This window comes from Calypte anna, chromosome 2 (genome assembly GCF_003957555.1).
Source record: "Calypte anna isolate BGI_N300 chromosome 2, bCalAnn1_v1.p, whole genome shotgun sequence".
NCBI classification, from domain to species: domain Eukaryota; kingdom Metazoa; phylum Chordata; class Aves; order Apodiformes; family Trochilidae; genus Calypte; species Calypte anna.
In genome coordinates this window covers 80,186,054-80,201,770 of record NC_044245.1, presented here as the reverse complement: position 1 = coordinate 80,201,770, position 15,717 = coordinate 80,186,054, and the positions used below count along the sequence as shown (strand labels likewise).

General features: G+C 40.8%; 1 protein-coding gene across 1 annotated transcript; it reads left to right on the top strand.

The window, feature by feature from the left end:
• Positions 1-6,512: 6,512 nt before the first annotated feature.
• C2H5orf49 (chromosome 2 C5orf49 homolog) lies at positions 6,513-14,294 on the top strand. Its single transcript, XM_008491367.2, has 3 exons — positions 6,513-6,704; positions 10,513-10,629; positions 14,017-14,294. The coding sequence occupies exons 1-3, from the start codon at positions 6,513-6,515 to the stop codon at positions 14,194-14,196; spliced, it is 489 nt and encodes a 162-aa protein (XP_008489589.1). The 3' UTR covers positions 14,197-14,294.
• The last annotated feature ends 1,423 nt before the right edge of the window (positions 14,295-15,717 follow it).

Here is a 15,717-nt window from a genome sequence, read left to right as displayed (position 1 = left end):
CTTCCTTTTAATTATTAAAATAAAGTGAACATTTTCCAGTGGAATGAAAGACTTTCCAAACATCTCATGGCAGGAGAAACAACATCCCAGTCATTGGCTAAAGCAAGCTATAATTTAGCTATGCTTAAGACTTCTAAATCCCTCCTTTCCACTTACTGTAATTTCTTCCTAGGAACAATTAAAAAAACATATAAAATCTCTTAGACATTCAATGTCCTCTGAGCCCTTAAGATCATTCCGATATTATCACAGGTCAAAGCAATCATTCCTTACTCTAGATGAAAGCCCTTTATGTAAAGTTGATACTGTACTGTCACATCTATGTGCATATGTCAGATACAAACTGTATATTCGGGATTTTTATTTCATTTGCATTCTTGCACACTTTGGGCATCAGCAGCAAACCTTGTACCTAGTTTGATAGCCTTGTTTCTATGATTTTTATAGAAGTTAAGTGATACTACATTTCTGTAAGCCATGAAACATTAAAATATTTGAATGGCCATGAGCTGACTGGTCCATTGAAATATAAAGATATATATGTTCCCTGCAAGAGCATTTTGAAAATTCTTTCATTCATGCCATTCATATTTCACCGGTGTTGCCTCATTTTATAGTTGCATTCAGATTCTTCCAGCCAAGTCCTGCTAAGAAACAAGAAATCAGGCAAAAGATGATTGAAGTATGATGCCCAGACAAAGAAAGGTGCATACCATCCTCTTTTCCATCCTTTGGTTACTATTACTGTCTTTCTAGTACCAAGAAACTATTTGTATCCAATAAATACTTTTTGTCTTCCAATCAACTTGTCTTACATCAACTATTTATATTGTTATTTTTCCCATCTGTATTGACCCAGAGTATTTGCATCCTCTTTCTTCCTGTCCTGCAGCAAGTTCACCTGCCTCAATAAGTAGATATAATTAGTACTGCTCATGTGTCAGTGTGCAAATTGAAAAGCTTTATGAAAACCATTCAAATCACTATTCAAGATGCCACATATTGTACAACACTGTAAGGCTCAAGTTCTTCAACTTCAATGTTGGTGCCATAGGTCATCAGTTGTTAGCAAACCACAAAGAGCATGGCTTCTAAAGCTGCAATGCAAATGGGTTTCACATGGTGAGGCAGAAGCCAAAAGAGCAATATGAGTGAGTCCCTGTGGTCTGGGAAAATGAAACTCCAGCACTGCTGGATTTCTTTTTTCAAAGGCAGTGCTTCACTCCAGTTTATAGAGGGAGCCATCCAGGGACAGGAAGAAAGACTGGACTCACAGATATTTTTATTAACTACAAATAGAGTTGGGGTTGCCTGTAAATAAATGCTATTTTGCTGTTTCTAAAGAGAGATATTATCATCATATTTATGCTCTGTGAAAAGCATTTTTCATTATCTTTATATTCCTATATGATTACTCTATTTTCTAAAATATCTACAGACTTTCCCTTTTTTCCACTGAGGCACAGGTAGGAGTTCAACCTGCTCACTTGTCAAGTGACAGCTGTGCACCTCTGAAGGTAGAGCTGTTGAAAGTCTGTCCTGTTTTGTTTTCAGAAGCTTGTATCAGGACAAAGAATTAGCTATGTTGTCAGGATGCTTTATATAGCAGTAGAACTACTGTTAAGAGCAATGATTACCTTGTCCTTTGATATGTCCTTTCCCTTTGGTTGTATTTCTATATGAAGATACTTTTTCATTTTCAGACAGCATATTCTTCTTCACCTGACCTAGATACCACCCTTCAACAGTTTTTCCAAGTGGACCCCCAAAAATTTGAAGACCAGGGCTTGTTAGCTTTATTATTCCTTCTTGTCTAAAAAATAGTGGACTGACTCTGGCGAGGATACAAATGTAGAATGATGTATATGTGCCTTAAATAAAATATGTAATGAGAGTATATTTGTTCCTGGAAGTACTTCAGATTTGTGTGGATTTGTCAAAACTGATGTATAAAAAAGTTGTAGATGCTTTACCTTACAGTTTGCTGCATATTAATTTTTAATATTTTAATATTTGTGGAAAGAAATTATTCATGTCAGTTGAGTTTTTAATATGTTGACATGCAAGGCAATTATATTTTAATTCCACTGGCAACTGTGAAGATATGAACCCCTTTAGGTTGTAGGATGCCACTGTTTAAAACAAAGGTTCTGCCAGGACTTGTTTGGATTTTTGAGGGGGTATTTTTCAAATATACTTGTAGCCATTGAGATCCTCTAAATGAAAATCTCAGTTTTGACAGGAAAAATTGGACAGGAACTATTTTGAAAGACTTGACATTACTAGATTAGAAATTTTTATTCCAAAACAGTGCAAATAACAATTGTTATGAAATTTATGTTCACCTCATGTATAAAAGGGTGTATTACTTTAATTACCAAGAGAACATATTCAATGGAATAAGTGGAATATCCATTCTGTAATCAGCCAGTATGCAGAAAAAATTTGAAATTATATCAGTTAACCAGTTATCAATTTTTTCCTAAATTATTAAAATAAAAATTATTATTAATATTATTATTTGAAAAGCCCAGTTCTCCAGTCAAGTAATTGAAATTGTAGTCATGGGTCAACCAGGAAATCATTGCAATCTGCAGACCAAGGCTCAGTCATAATGATTGTGTAGAAAATTATTTGAAATAACAGATATATTCAGTGAAAAGTTAAAAAATCCTCATGAACCAAAAAAAAAAAAAAAAAAAAAAAAAAAAAAAAAAAAAAAAGCTGGAGATTGCAAAAGGTGTGGTGATTCCTGCAAATGATGAACAGTTGTCTCATTCTCCTTCAGAAGACGTCTGAAGAGCCTTTTTGTTCATGCTGGGCAGTCTGTCACAACGTCAGGGTCTGGAACAAACAAGAACTCGTGTGAAACAACTGCCCTGAACCAAAGCTATGGTAGTAGAAAGGGGGCAGTTTTTTAGTGATTCGCATTTCAGCCTCTTTCTCAAGGGCCATCAGATGCAGCATTTGTTGGCAAAGGCTCTCTCTCCTTTCTAGATCAGTTGAGGGTCAGGAATATCCAGCAATCTGAGATGTGTTGCGGTCAAACAGCAAGGACAGGAGATGAATTGCTAAACCCTAATTTGAGGCTGGCTATCTCAGCTCTAAGTTCGAAACAGATATTTCAGTTTGCAGTAAGAAAATACCTACTGTGGGTTTTCTGCATATCAATGACCTGCTCAGTTACATGTCAACTGTCCTCTTGTGTCTGCCCCATCTCCATTTCCCTGTCCTTGTCCCTATTCCATGCATCCCCCACCTTCCCCCTTATTGTTTGCCTCACAGATTCCTTTTAGAAATTGTCTTGCAAAGTTACTTCATAAGCCAGTTTGACATTTCAGGACAGTGACCCTTCCTCTGAGACACTTTTGTAACCATAAAAGTACCCATCAACACATTGGAAATTCAGAGGAAGTTGAGCTTGAGGGGGTATTGCTGAACCCTAAAAAGACAGTCAATTAACTTTTCCTCTCTGAAACACTGAATTGAAAGCAACTTTGAACACTTTGAGCTCAGCTGTATTTAAATGCTTAATGTTGACCATATAGATTGAAATTGCTCCATGACCCTCTCACCATTGCTTACATGTTCATATTTAAATTACTAAGGAAACAGACTGACCTCCAGTGCTACTCTTTAACTGGAACATCCACTTAACATTAACATAATAGCAGTATATAAATCTAAAACTTCTTGTAACTGGAACAAATTGCCCTGGGCATTCATATCCAGTTTTAGAATCATAGAACCATAGTATCATCAGGGTTGTAAAGGGCCTGCAAGATCATCAAGTCTAATCATCACTCCTACACCACTGTAACCTCTACATCATCTCCTGAAGCACCAGGTCTAACTGGTTTTCTACTATCCCCAGGGACAGTGATTCCACCACCTTCCTAGGTAACCAGTTCCAAAGCTTCACCACTCTTTCAGTGAAGAATTTTATTCTAATATCTACTCTGAATCTCCCCTGGTGCAACATGAACCTGTTACTTCTTGTCCTATGGCTGGTCACTAGGGAGAAGAGGCCAACACTCACCTCACTACAGCAATCAGGTCTCCCCTCAGCCTCCTCTTCTCCAGGCTGAACAGCCCCAGTTCCCTCAGCCTCTCCTGTTCTCCAGACCCCTACTCAGCCTGCCTACCCTTCCCTGCACCCCTTCCAGCATCTTCCTATACTGTGGTGCCCAAAACTGGACACAGTACTCGAGGTGTGGCCTCACCAAGGCTGAGTACAAGGGTAAGATCACCCTGCTGGTCACACTGCTCCTGATACAAGCCAGCATGCCATCAGCCTTCTTGGCCACCTGGGCACACTGCTGGCTCATGTTCAGCTGCTGTCAATCAGCACCCCCTGGTCCCTCTCTGCAGGGCAGCTCTCCAGCCACCCCTCCCCAGCCTGGTGATGCTGGTGATGGGGGCTGTTGTGGCCACAGTGCAGGACCCAACATTTGTTCTTGTTGAAGCTCATACCACTGGCCTTAGCCCACTGATCCAACATGTCTGGATCCCTCTGCAAAGCCTCCCTGCCCTCAGGGAGATTGACACTTCTACCCAGTTTAGTGTCACCTGCAAACTTACTGAGGGTGCACTCTATCCCCTCTTCCAAATCATCAATAAAGATATTAAAACAGGGCCCCAGCACTGGGCCCTGGGGAACATCACTCATGACCGGCTGCCAGATGGATTTAACTCCATTTAACACAACTCTTTGGACCCAGCCACTCAACCAATTTTTTTATCCGGTGAAGGGTGAGTGCATCCAAGCCCTCAGCAACCATGTTTCTCAGGAGTCTGCAAAAGGTGACCAGGAAGAAAATGCCTTTGTAAGAGTCAAACAATTCTAACGGGATTTACACCTTCATTAGTATGAAAAAGGAATTGAAAACCATCACTTTAAATTATTTCAAATGGATGATTTAAGAGAAATCTTTAAAAAGCATCCAGCAGTATTTTGGTAATCCAAACTGCATCCAAATAGTGCAATTTAATTAATGCCATCTTAAGTGTTAATCAAAAAGAGTGATGATCAATATTAATCTATTGGATTAGTTATTAATTCACATTCACATTAATCTACATATGAACTGTAGACTGAAAACTGGAGAGAAACATTTCAGATCTGACTTCAGGGCTCTTGTCTAGCTTACTTTAGATTTCTGGCAAATGGTTTCTTGCAGCTCTATTTATAGCTGCATCTCTAGCTGAGCTGCTTTTTATAAATGGGCTTGTTATCTCTTGGTGCTTGGACTAAACTACAAAAAAGCACTTGCACAGAGGCAAACGTGTCTCTGCAGGAAGCTGATGTAAGGCAGATGCTGGATTTTCAATTCCACTGCTTGTTTGTGCTGCACTGATTTGGCCCATGCTGCAGAAGTAAGAGAGCTCTAATTGGTAGAGAGACATTATTAGATAAGCAGGTGGAAATTGTTACAAATGATTAAAAAACCACAAGCACCCACCCAAGACTGTAGCATATAAATGCTTCCACATTGCAATAGAAGCAGGGGCTTCTATTATCCAGTGTGATAATGATGGGAGAGTAGCAGTTATATGGCAGGGATAGGACTTTTACATCAATAGACCTGAACCACTACATGGGTCTGTGATGCCCAAAAGAAGTGCTTGTGAAGATCACAGATCTTCCCAGAGGCACAGTAAGCATAGTTATGTGTTTGTACTGCAGCAGAACAAACATAAAGTGAATCTTGAAACCAAGAGCCAGATGCCACCAGGCCAGAACAGTTTTAGAGACGTTAGGAGACTTGCACCTGGGAGATGCTTACTTCCATTGCCCCCAGTACGAGTGCATGTAATAGAGATTTCCAATCCCATTGCCCAAAATCGCAGAACCTCTTGTTAAAAATCTGTGCCCGAGTCAGCAAGGAGCTGCAGGCTGAAGAGACCTCAAGTTCCCTCAGACCCGAGATACTCATTCTGATGGACACACCGCATTTTTGGGGTAGATTTATTCAACCTCTCTACTGAAAAATGGATTTCTGGATCAGTGCAAACAGCCAGGAGGGTAAGCAGATCCCTTTCAGCCAAGGCTTTGCTCTAACCTTCTTCCCCAGCTGCTAAGGACACCAAGGGATCTGCGAGCCGGCTGGAGAGGGGAGAGCCGGAGCCGCGGGCCGGGCCGCAGGTCAGGATGTCCCCTGAGATGGCTCCGAGGCCGCTGCTCAAATCTCTGAGCCCACAACTCCGTCTGGGTGCCCGCGAATCCACACTTCCAGGTTTAATACAAGACGTGGCAATGCCTGCAGCCCCCCTCACCCCCCGTGGCCGCGACCACTCTGCCCTAGCCGCGTCCGGGGGATCGGTTCCCCTCAGGCTGCCTCAGACTGGAGGGCTTGGCCCGGTGCTCTCCGCCTCGGCTGCGCGTTTCGCGGGGCTGTGGGACTCCCTGCCCGCCTCGCCCCCACCGCCCGAACTCTCTTTTCGCCTTGGGCCGCCGAGCGAGCTACGGGTGACAGCAGAGTGTTGCCGGGTTACGGCGGCCGCCCGGCAGCATGGCCTCCCCTGGCCCGGCGGCGCCGCCGGAGGCTCCGGGAGAGGGAGGGTCAGGAGAGGTATTGGACGCATTGGGTAGAGCGGTGGGGAAGAAACGGTGGCGACCCGTCTCTTCTCTCTCTGCCTTCAGCTACATCCCGCCAAGACGGGAAGAGCCTCCGGAGCTCAGCTATTTCTACCGGGCGCCCAAGGTGAGGGGGGAAAGGGAGTGAGCGGGGGGGAGAGCCCGATAGCCTGGCAGGGCCTGGAAGGTCTGGAGGGACGGGCGTGCTCCGTGGCTTTGTGTGCAGGGCAGGGACATTGTGCTCAGTCCCTGATGTGCAAGGGCTGGGCTCTCACGCTGAGGGACCTGGTCAGGCTGTTGTCCAAAAAGAAAATCCTCTTAATGTGTCAAAAAGCCAGAAGGAAAGCTGTGCACTGGTCTCTAGCAAGGCTGTCTAAATAACGGGTTGTATCTTCTGAGCATAACGTGTGCTTGCCACTTGTGGTTGGAAAATCGGGTAACATACTTGACTTTATCAAGAGAAGGGAGAGATATGGTTTGCTAAGGATTAAGGACCAACTAGCCAGATGATATCACCAGAACATGAGACTTCCTTAGGGGGAACACTAGGAATGGATAGGTTCCGTCACGAGGGTTGGAAGTGGCACTTTTGTTTTTTCTGGTAACACACAGTCTGAGACCCTTTTAGAAAAAAATTACTTCCATGTCAAGGGAAGAGGTTTTCAATGTTCTTTGCACAAATTTTCCACATGCTTAGCTTTAATAATTGAAAGAGCTGCTCAAAACAATAACATAAATATATTCCTGGGTAACTGAATGCTTCTGAAGGTTTTACATTGATACCTAACATGTAGTAACTCAATTAGACTGGCCAGCATCCTACTCCTCACTTGCTGATACATACTTATAGAATTGTAAGATGGTTGGAAGAGACCTTAAAAATCATTTTGTTCCAATCACGCTGCAGGGACACCTCCCACCAGACCAGGTTGCTCAAAGCCCCATCCAACCTGGCCTTGAACACTTCCAGGGAGGAGGAAGCCACAAATCCCATGGGAAACCTGTGCCAATGTTTCACCACCCTCACAGGAAGGAATTTGTTCCTAATATCTAATCTAAATTTACCCTCAGTATCACCCTTTTTCCTCATCCTAACTTCATATTTGAAATAAAAAAATAAAAACAAACACCTTCAGCATCAGCTGGGCTATCCATCCTGAGTAGTAAACATTTCTCTCTCTGAAGGGAGTCTTAAGAGACATTGAATTAACAGCTTTTCCACTCAAACATTTAAAAGCTCTGAAATGTCTATTATATCAATGTAATATACGAGCATTATGGCAGCATATATTTATTTATAACAATAAATACACCCCATGAATTCCCATCTGACGCAAGTGACAGGCTGCACTGGGCAGGGACACTGCTGAGCTGTGACTTTGCAGGTAGTGTGGCCCTGGGATGTGGGTCCAGTGCTGGGCATTAGAGAACCAGCAACACAGCTTTCCAGAACTGACTGGATGACCCTGCTAAAAAGCATGTAGATCTCTTGGTTTCAGCTCTTGAGACAAAGGTCAGAGGGCACCCGTGCTAAACAAAACACTGTAGGGAGAACAAGAGTAAGGCAGGTCAGAGGGCTGGCACAGTGCACTTTGGGGCTGGTGGAGCTCACAGTCTATCCAGTCTGCAGAATTAGCAACCATATGTTAGAGCTTTTGCTTATGAGTCTGCTTTTCACACTCCTGATGACCTCTTTTGTGGAAAATGCTGCTCCAGTGGCATGAAAACAAAAAGTGGTAACAGCTGTTTGATAGGTTTTTTCACAGCACAGGCCTCAGCCACAGGGGAGCAAACAGAGTCAACCTATTCCTCTGCACAATTAAGGATTTAGATACTTTGAATTTTTTTATTCGTACAGAAAGAGAAATTTTGTTCCTTTTTGCAGCTTAAATGTCTAAAACCAGCTGTGTGTCAGAGACTGAGGCAGAAAAAAATAAAGGAAGATATGCATGGCCAGAGGCCAGAAATTCTTGCCTTTTAATCCCTTGGCTGACACTTTCACCCTTGATCACTTTACCTAAATTATTCTAGACAGTTTGTGTGATGTTTCCTCTTCTGTGACATGGAGAAAGCTATTACCTATTTTATGTGGCTGAAATATTAATGAATGTTTGCAAAGTGCTTTAGCTTTAGTAGCAGTACACAGAGGATGCCCACCCTGAGTGCAAATTTATTGTCTGTTCTGCGTGATTCACTTGCTCTGTTGGGTTTAAGATAGTTTCCAACCAGCAACCCCTGGGCCAATTAAGTCAGCATTTAACAACAAAGAGAAAAAAACCCAAACCGTTATCAGCATATTGAGCACAGAGATGTTGTGTCTGTACATCTAGCAAAAAATCTTTCACAGATCATCTGGGACAGGGCTAGTTTTTAAAATAACAGTCTGGCTACCTATCTGCGAGTTCCAGAAAGGATGAATTATCTGCTTTGACATGGGTAACAAATAATGGAGAAATAATGCCACATTAATCATAATCACAGAATCATCCAGGTTAGAAAGGACCTCTGAGATCATCCTTAATCCACTGCCACTGTGGTTACCAGACCATGGCACTGAGTGCCACATCAGAGTCTTCTTAAAAATGTCCAGGGATGGAGAATCCACCACCTCCCTGAGCACCTAATGTCTGATTACCCTGTAATAAAAACAAAGGAGCAAATAACAATCTTGGTAGAGAGCATGAATGAAACTGGTGGTGTGAGGAGGAAAGGAGAAGCAAGGAAGCACAAAAATAATAGTAGCTGTAATAACAACCATCAGTATCGTTGAGGTGAAAGCAATATGCAGGGTGCTCTTTAATGTTCCTGAAGTGCTGTTAGGGTTGATACTTTCTGAGAAACAAAGAGGTAGAAGGGTTAAATATGAAAGCACTTCTCGTTGTGGAAGAACCAAGTAATGGAGGTATCCTTCCAAAAGAGTCTTGTGGTTACAGTGGTGCATCACTAACACTCTTGCCTATGCTTTCCTTTTAATGGAACCATTATAACCTTCTTGACCTGCTCTGATTTGACTATTTTTGGAGGATAGCATTGCAAATTGTAAGAGTCAAAATACAGTTTTGCAAAGGCTAAATTGGGCACTTTATAAAATTTTTAAAGATCCAACAAAATGCACGATGTTTCAAATCTGTAGTCAGTTGTGCACAAAACTAGTAATCAGTTTACGTGACTACCAGAAAACAGAAGTTTTAATTATGTTAATTAACAACTGACAGCATATTTCAGCAGAGGCATTTGCTTCTCTTTCCTTGAAAACTTCTTTGGTTTTGAAATTCCTTTTATTTCATTAATGAGAACTTCTTGATTGTATTTCATTAGCAGATCACAACACTAATGTTGCTTATTTGGATGCAGCAACAAGTATTATAAATACAATAGAATTCTGTCTTGGGATTTGCTTTGTTTTTATATGTGACAGGTACTTGCATATTACTCCTAGGATTACCACTGTGATGTGTTTCTGAACTATTCTCTAGTCTGCTTTCATCTGAAACTAAGTGGTGATTCCTTTGTCTTTCTTATTTTATATAGATACTGAAACATCATGCTTTCATTTTACATTACAGTGCCAAATCATCTGACAAATTTATGAACTTAAGGAAAATATAAAATTCAGAAAAGTAAAACAAGCGAACAACAAATGAAGCAGTTAAATTTCCAAAAGTTACAACACATTACAGGGAAAAAATGGGATAAATTGTCACACGGGAAATTTCAGAGCTGAACAGACTTAGACATGGTACCACATGTCATTAGGTGTTTTTATTGCAGACTATACCAAAGGAGTGCCCCAAACTTGCTAATGGTAGCTCAGTATTATTGTGGTTCCCGTAGTCTAATGCTATATGTGCACTGTTATTGGATATCGAGTTATTAAGTATTCATTTAATTATAAAGTTAAGCAATACATTAGCCATTTTTTTCCTTTTCTCAAGAAAGAAAATGTTTCCACTTATGACTCCATTTTTAAAAGAACGGAGGGTTACAACGAGCATCATCATCGATGTGACAGAACACATGCAAAAGGTCATGGTCTCAACATAAATGAGGAGGTAATCTTTGATAATTTCATAATTATCTTCTTTAAAGGCATTTTGATATGGCTAGACACTATAGCCATTGTTTTGCCCTTTACAATGCAGCCTATATGGTATCAAAAGCATCAGGAGGAGGACATTGTGGTCCTCAGCCTGAAAATTCAGGAACAAAAGCATTAGCCAGTGAAGACACCTGAGTTAACTCCTGGTCTTTGATATCCTGTAGATTTCCAGGGATCCTAACTCAACCACTCCCCTCTGACATCCATGCTCCCTTTGCCAGCATTTGCTGAGAGTCTGAGTTTCAAGGTGGTGAATTTATTATGCAATCTTAAGCTGATTGTCCTGCAGGAAGGGAATTCACAGGGAGCTAGTGCAAGGGAGGGGGCAATCAGAAGACCACTGACATGCCTGGAAGAGGCTGGACAGTGCCCTCGAGGCCAGCAGAATCTGGCAACAGGATAGATAGGGAAGTATGCAGAAACGTTTCTAAGCAGCTGCCTTGAAAATAGAAATACTATATATACTTATTAAAAATATATATTTTTCTGTGCAGCATCTGAATAATACACATATGAATTTGTGTGTATGTATTTATGTTTTTATACACATACACACACACAAAAAAAAAATGAAGTGCAACTTCTATGTGTTAATGGCCTCAAAATTCTGATGTGTTCACAGGATGTAAGGATGTGGGTACGCTTAAAATGACTTCCTGTACTGGTAATTGTATATGATGGAGATGAAAGAAGAGAGAGAGAAAAGTTAAAATTACTGTAATTGCTGTGTAATAGAACTGTTGAGATTTTGGGACAAAGGTCACTGCTTGTGATTCCTCTCACTATCAGCTATATATGCCAGAATTTCAATGTATAGCCATAATGCCCTTCAACTCTCTCAGACAGTGCAGAGAGTATTTAGGTGCTCCCAAAGGAGTCCCAGGAACGCCCTCTGCTGCCACCTGCTCACACCCAGTAAACTGAAAATCTGCATAAATTACTATTCCAATTAAAAATGAGCCCCAAACCCCCTCCTTCAGTACCAGCCCCAACCTCCAGCTGGGAAATTTGTGTAGAAACATCATCAGTGCAGAATTAAGGTTTCTTCCTGAGTGCGTGTCCTTTCAGTATCAGCATAATTGACTTTCCTACCAGTTTGCTTCCTAAAGGAAATGTGTATGAGCCAGAATTCATACCAGTTCTGCTTGCCAATGCACACAAGGGATTCTGCCTGAACAGGTGTCCCTTAATCCAGTCCTTTAATTAGCATGGAGACACACCAAACCCACAGCTGTTAAATGTCTCAACACGATCTTCCTGCACATGAGGTCACTCAATACTGGACTTGACTTACCCCTACTTAAGTGCAGATCACATACTCAATTCCTACTCTTTAATTACCTCAGTGGCCCTCACAGACTTTCTATAATAATAACTATTTTGTGAAACATAATAACAAAAAGGCCATGATTGACAGCTTTCCAGTACAACACTGAAAAGAGACAGGCTGAATCTATCACAGTACACTCTTTTCCTTGAAGTGGAAAAAACCTCATAACCACTGCATGTAAGCCCTTCATTTTCTGCAGTGCACCCATGGAATCCAAGAGTATCACAGAATCACAGAATGTTTAGGTTGGAAGAGACCTCCAAGATCATCCAGCAGAGTCATAGATACTCAGTTTAGCCACATGTAGCACAGTGACTGCAGCAGTGTTTGCACAAGGCTGCCATTGCTGATTGCAAGTGTTAATTCTGCTGGAGTTGCACGCTGCGAAGACGTGTAGTGGGATGCTTCCAAGACAGCTGTTAGAAAACCTGAAATCTGCTTAATCCCAAACCAGCAAAGATGAAATGTTGCTGTGTTGTGGTACCAGGGATGCTGATAACTGAATCTTACTTGCTTAATGGGAACACAGACCGTCAGCATTACATATTGCTGCCCATTTTTAGCACTGTAAGACCTGGGTAGCAAAGTTGTTCAGATTTCAGTAGAGAGATTCCATCATTACTTCTTTGTCAACATTTATCCACAACTGGGAGTGAGGAGGAAATTATAATTTATTTTTTTTTTCCTGCTCTTCTTGGCTTTATTTTTGTTCTGATGGGGTTGTAAGTTGGTGTACTGAATAGCTTTTAATAAGGTAGGCAGGAAGGGTAGGGGAAAAGTTGGGGGATGAATGGTTAGTTTGGAGTGGGATTTTCCTTTTGTTTGTTGGGTGGTTTTTTTTTGGGGGGGTTGTTGTTTGTTTTTTTGGGGAGGCTGTTTGGTTTTGTTTTCAAAAAAGGGTTTGCAGCATCTTTTTAAGAATCTCAGGTCTAAGGGCAGGAAATGCAGGGGCTTGTGTGCTTCACAGGTTCTGTCATGTAATAGTGCTGATATGTCTCAGACTTACATGTGTTGTAGCAAAGAAGTAATTTGTTTGCATCTGAACTGCGGTGCCATATCCACATTTAGATTCTCTTTCTAGGTGTCATTTATATTGTACAACTAGCTAAACACATTGGGGACCAAGCCTTACAGTGTTAGCCACTGTGCAAACATATGAGCAGCCTGATAAATCTGAGACTCCCTTTGTCTAGGGAAAGAAAAACAAAGAAATCCTGTCCTTCTCTTCTGACTCCAGAGCTCCCCATTGCTGTAGCATGGGAAAGAACTGCAGATTGCAGATAGTGATTGCATGTCACTTAAAGTGCAGTTTACTAAGAACAAGCTTCACATAAACTTTACTTAGATCATTTTTTGCCAAGTCCTCTTCCATTCATTGCAGAGCAGTTATTTCTGCAATCTTGCAGCTACAAATATTTTTGGTAAAACCTTTCCTTGAAGAAAAATATAGTAGTGTGTGCTTTATGTCCTTCAGGGAAAGCTTGCATGAAGTAGTGGTTGCTCAGGAGTTTTCTTCAGGCTTTTTTTTTTCTGTGCAATGTTTGCACTGAATTGTGCAAGGAGGGTAGATATTCCTGTAACAGGGGATACAATTTAAATGTCTCTTCTTTTTCAAATGCATCGTGCCACTCAGTGCACAAGAAAAAAAAAATTAAAATAAAATCTGTGCCACTTTCCAGTAAGATAGTGTTTAGTTTGCCAGCAACCACACGCCTCTGTATGCATATGAATGTGTAAAAAATTATCAGTCCACAGTAACTCATGGCACAGCTCTGTATTTTATAATCTTGTCATCTACTGATGCATTCATGGTTTATTAATATACATAAAAAAACTAGGTCGGGGATGGAACAGTAAGAGTGTAGATCACTGCTAAATAAATATACATACAGCAGATGCTGTACAGTTCTGTCTGTTCTTTTGCCCCTGGCCACAGCACATTTAGCAGTATGTAACTGCCAAGTATTCACTCCGTGATTTTCTTACAAGGAGGATTTTATATCTTCACAGGAAATGGAAAGACCTGTCCCTGTTTTGTCATCTTCAGAGTATGGGAGACGTGTAAATAAGCCCATAGAGCAGCCGTCCAAAGAATATGCAAGGTTTAATTATGTGCAGGCAGATTTCTACAACAAAAATGGAATCACCTGCTTATTGGAAGCATCTTCTCCAAGCCTGGATCTGTGCTAAATCGCTTGGACCTGTCATTACCAGCAACACTTACGTGGGAAAAAACCCAACTCGTGGCAAAAAGCAGTATGATGCATTTGTCTTTTCCTCTACATTTTAGTTAATGACAATGATTTGGATTAAAAATAGGATGAAACAGCACCTATAATTTTCTTCATGCTACTTCAAAATGCATGTCTTCTCCTTACAGCCTCATAAAAATCTCACGAAGAAGAGCATCAGCAAAACCATTTTAAGATACAAAACTGGAAATGAGACCTGTTGGGTCCACAGCCATCTCTGCTATTTTAGGCACTGCTTCTGCATAGCTATGCACAGACTGAACATTTAAGAAAGCTTTCACCTCAAAGTATCAGTGGTGACTGATGTCTTAATCTTTACAGTGCTGCTACAAAAGTGCTAGGTTTATTTTACCTGCACAGCAGCCTAAATGGGAATTTAACCCAGATTTTCAAAAATTAATGGGCTTCATCATAAATGGGCAAGTAAAGAAATCTGACTTAGAGAAGTGCTTATAAGTTTCAGTAAGACTTTTGAGTGGAAGTCAAGTTAAAGGGAACTTCTGAATAGCGAGCATTTAATTAGACAAAATCTGGGCTTAGATGATTTCAGGCATCAATTTCACTTTCACTACAGGAATGGTGTCTGAGGGATTGAACTGCTCAGGGATGTCACAGAAAAATAATCTTTGGTTCGGTATCCAATGCTGAAAAAAAGAAAAAGTAATACTAAGAAAACAAGCACTATATAGTTTGGTAGAAAGGATGGAAAAAAACTAATGATTTACACAGCAGTAATTTCAAAAGCATGTTTGGAATAAATGTCTAAACCTGCTTAAATGTTCAGTGCCTTGTGGGATCAGTGAATCCAGTACTGAAGTTACAACGTAATTTCAGGAGAAGTATCTCCTGCAGAGTATGGATGTTTGGTTCTCAGGAGCCATTGATCCTACTCTAGCTTAAAGCTGGGCCAGTTTGCTTAAAAAAAGGAAAAGCATTTTGACTGATCATACTAGAACAAGGAGTAGAAGTCCAAAGCTTTGAATGACATTGGAGTTCTGTCAGGTACTTACATATAGGAAACCTATATCATGTGTGAATACAGTGAGTCTCCTACTAAAATAACAGAAACAAATAAATTCTTAATCTTATATTATTCTTAATAATATTTATTATTATAAATAATACACTAGGCAATCAATAGCACTTGTTTGGCATGACACGAAATCAAAGCAAGAACAAAGTGAGAAGGAAATGTTTTCTAACAATACCAGAATGTCTTTTCAAAAAGCAGTATCAGATGTATACCACTGAAGAAGGAGATGGAATATGGCCATGTTCTAGACAGGTTATTTTTAGTTTGGGACAGTCAGTACAAATTACTTGGTTTAAGTAGTCTTACTGTATTTACAAACCATCTGTTTGAGAAACTACGGGAATGAAATCTGTTTGAGAACAGCACCGCCTTCTGGCCTGTTTAAGAAAAGAGCATCACCAGCTCACATCCATCGTGGAGAAAGGC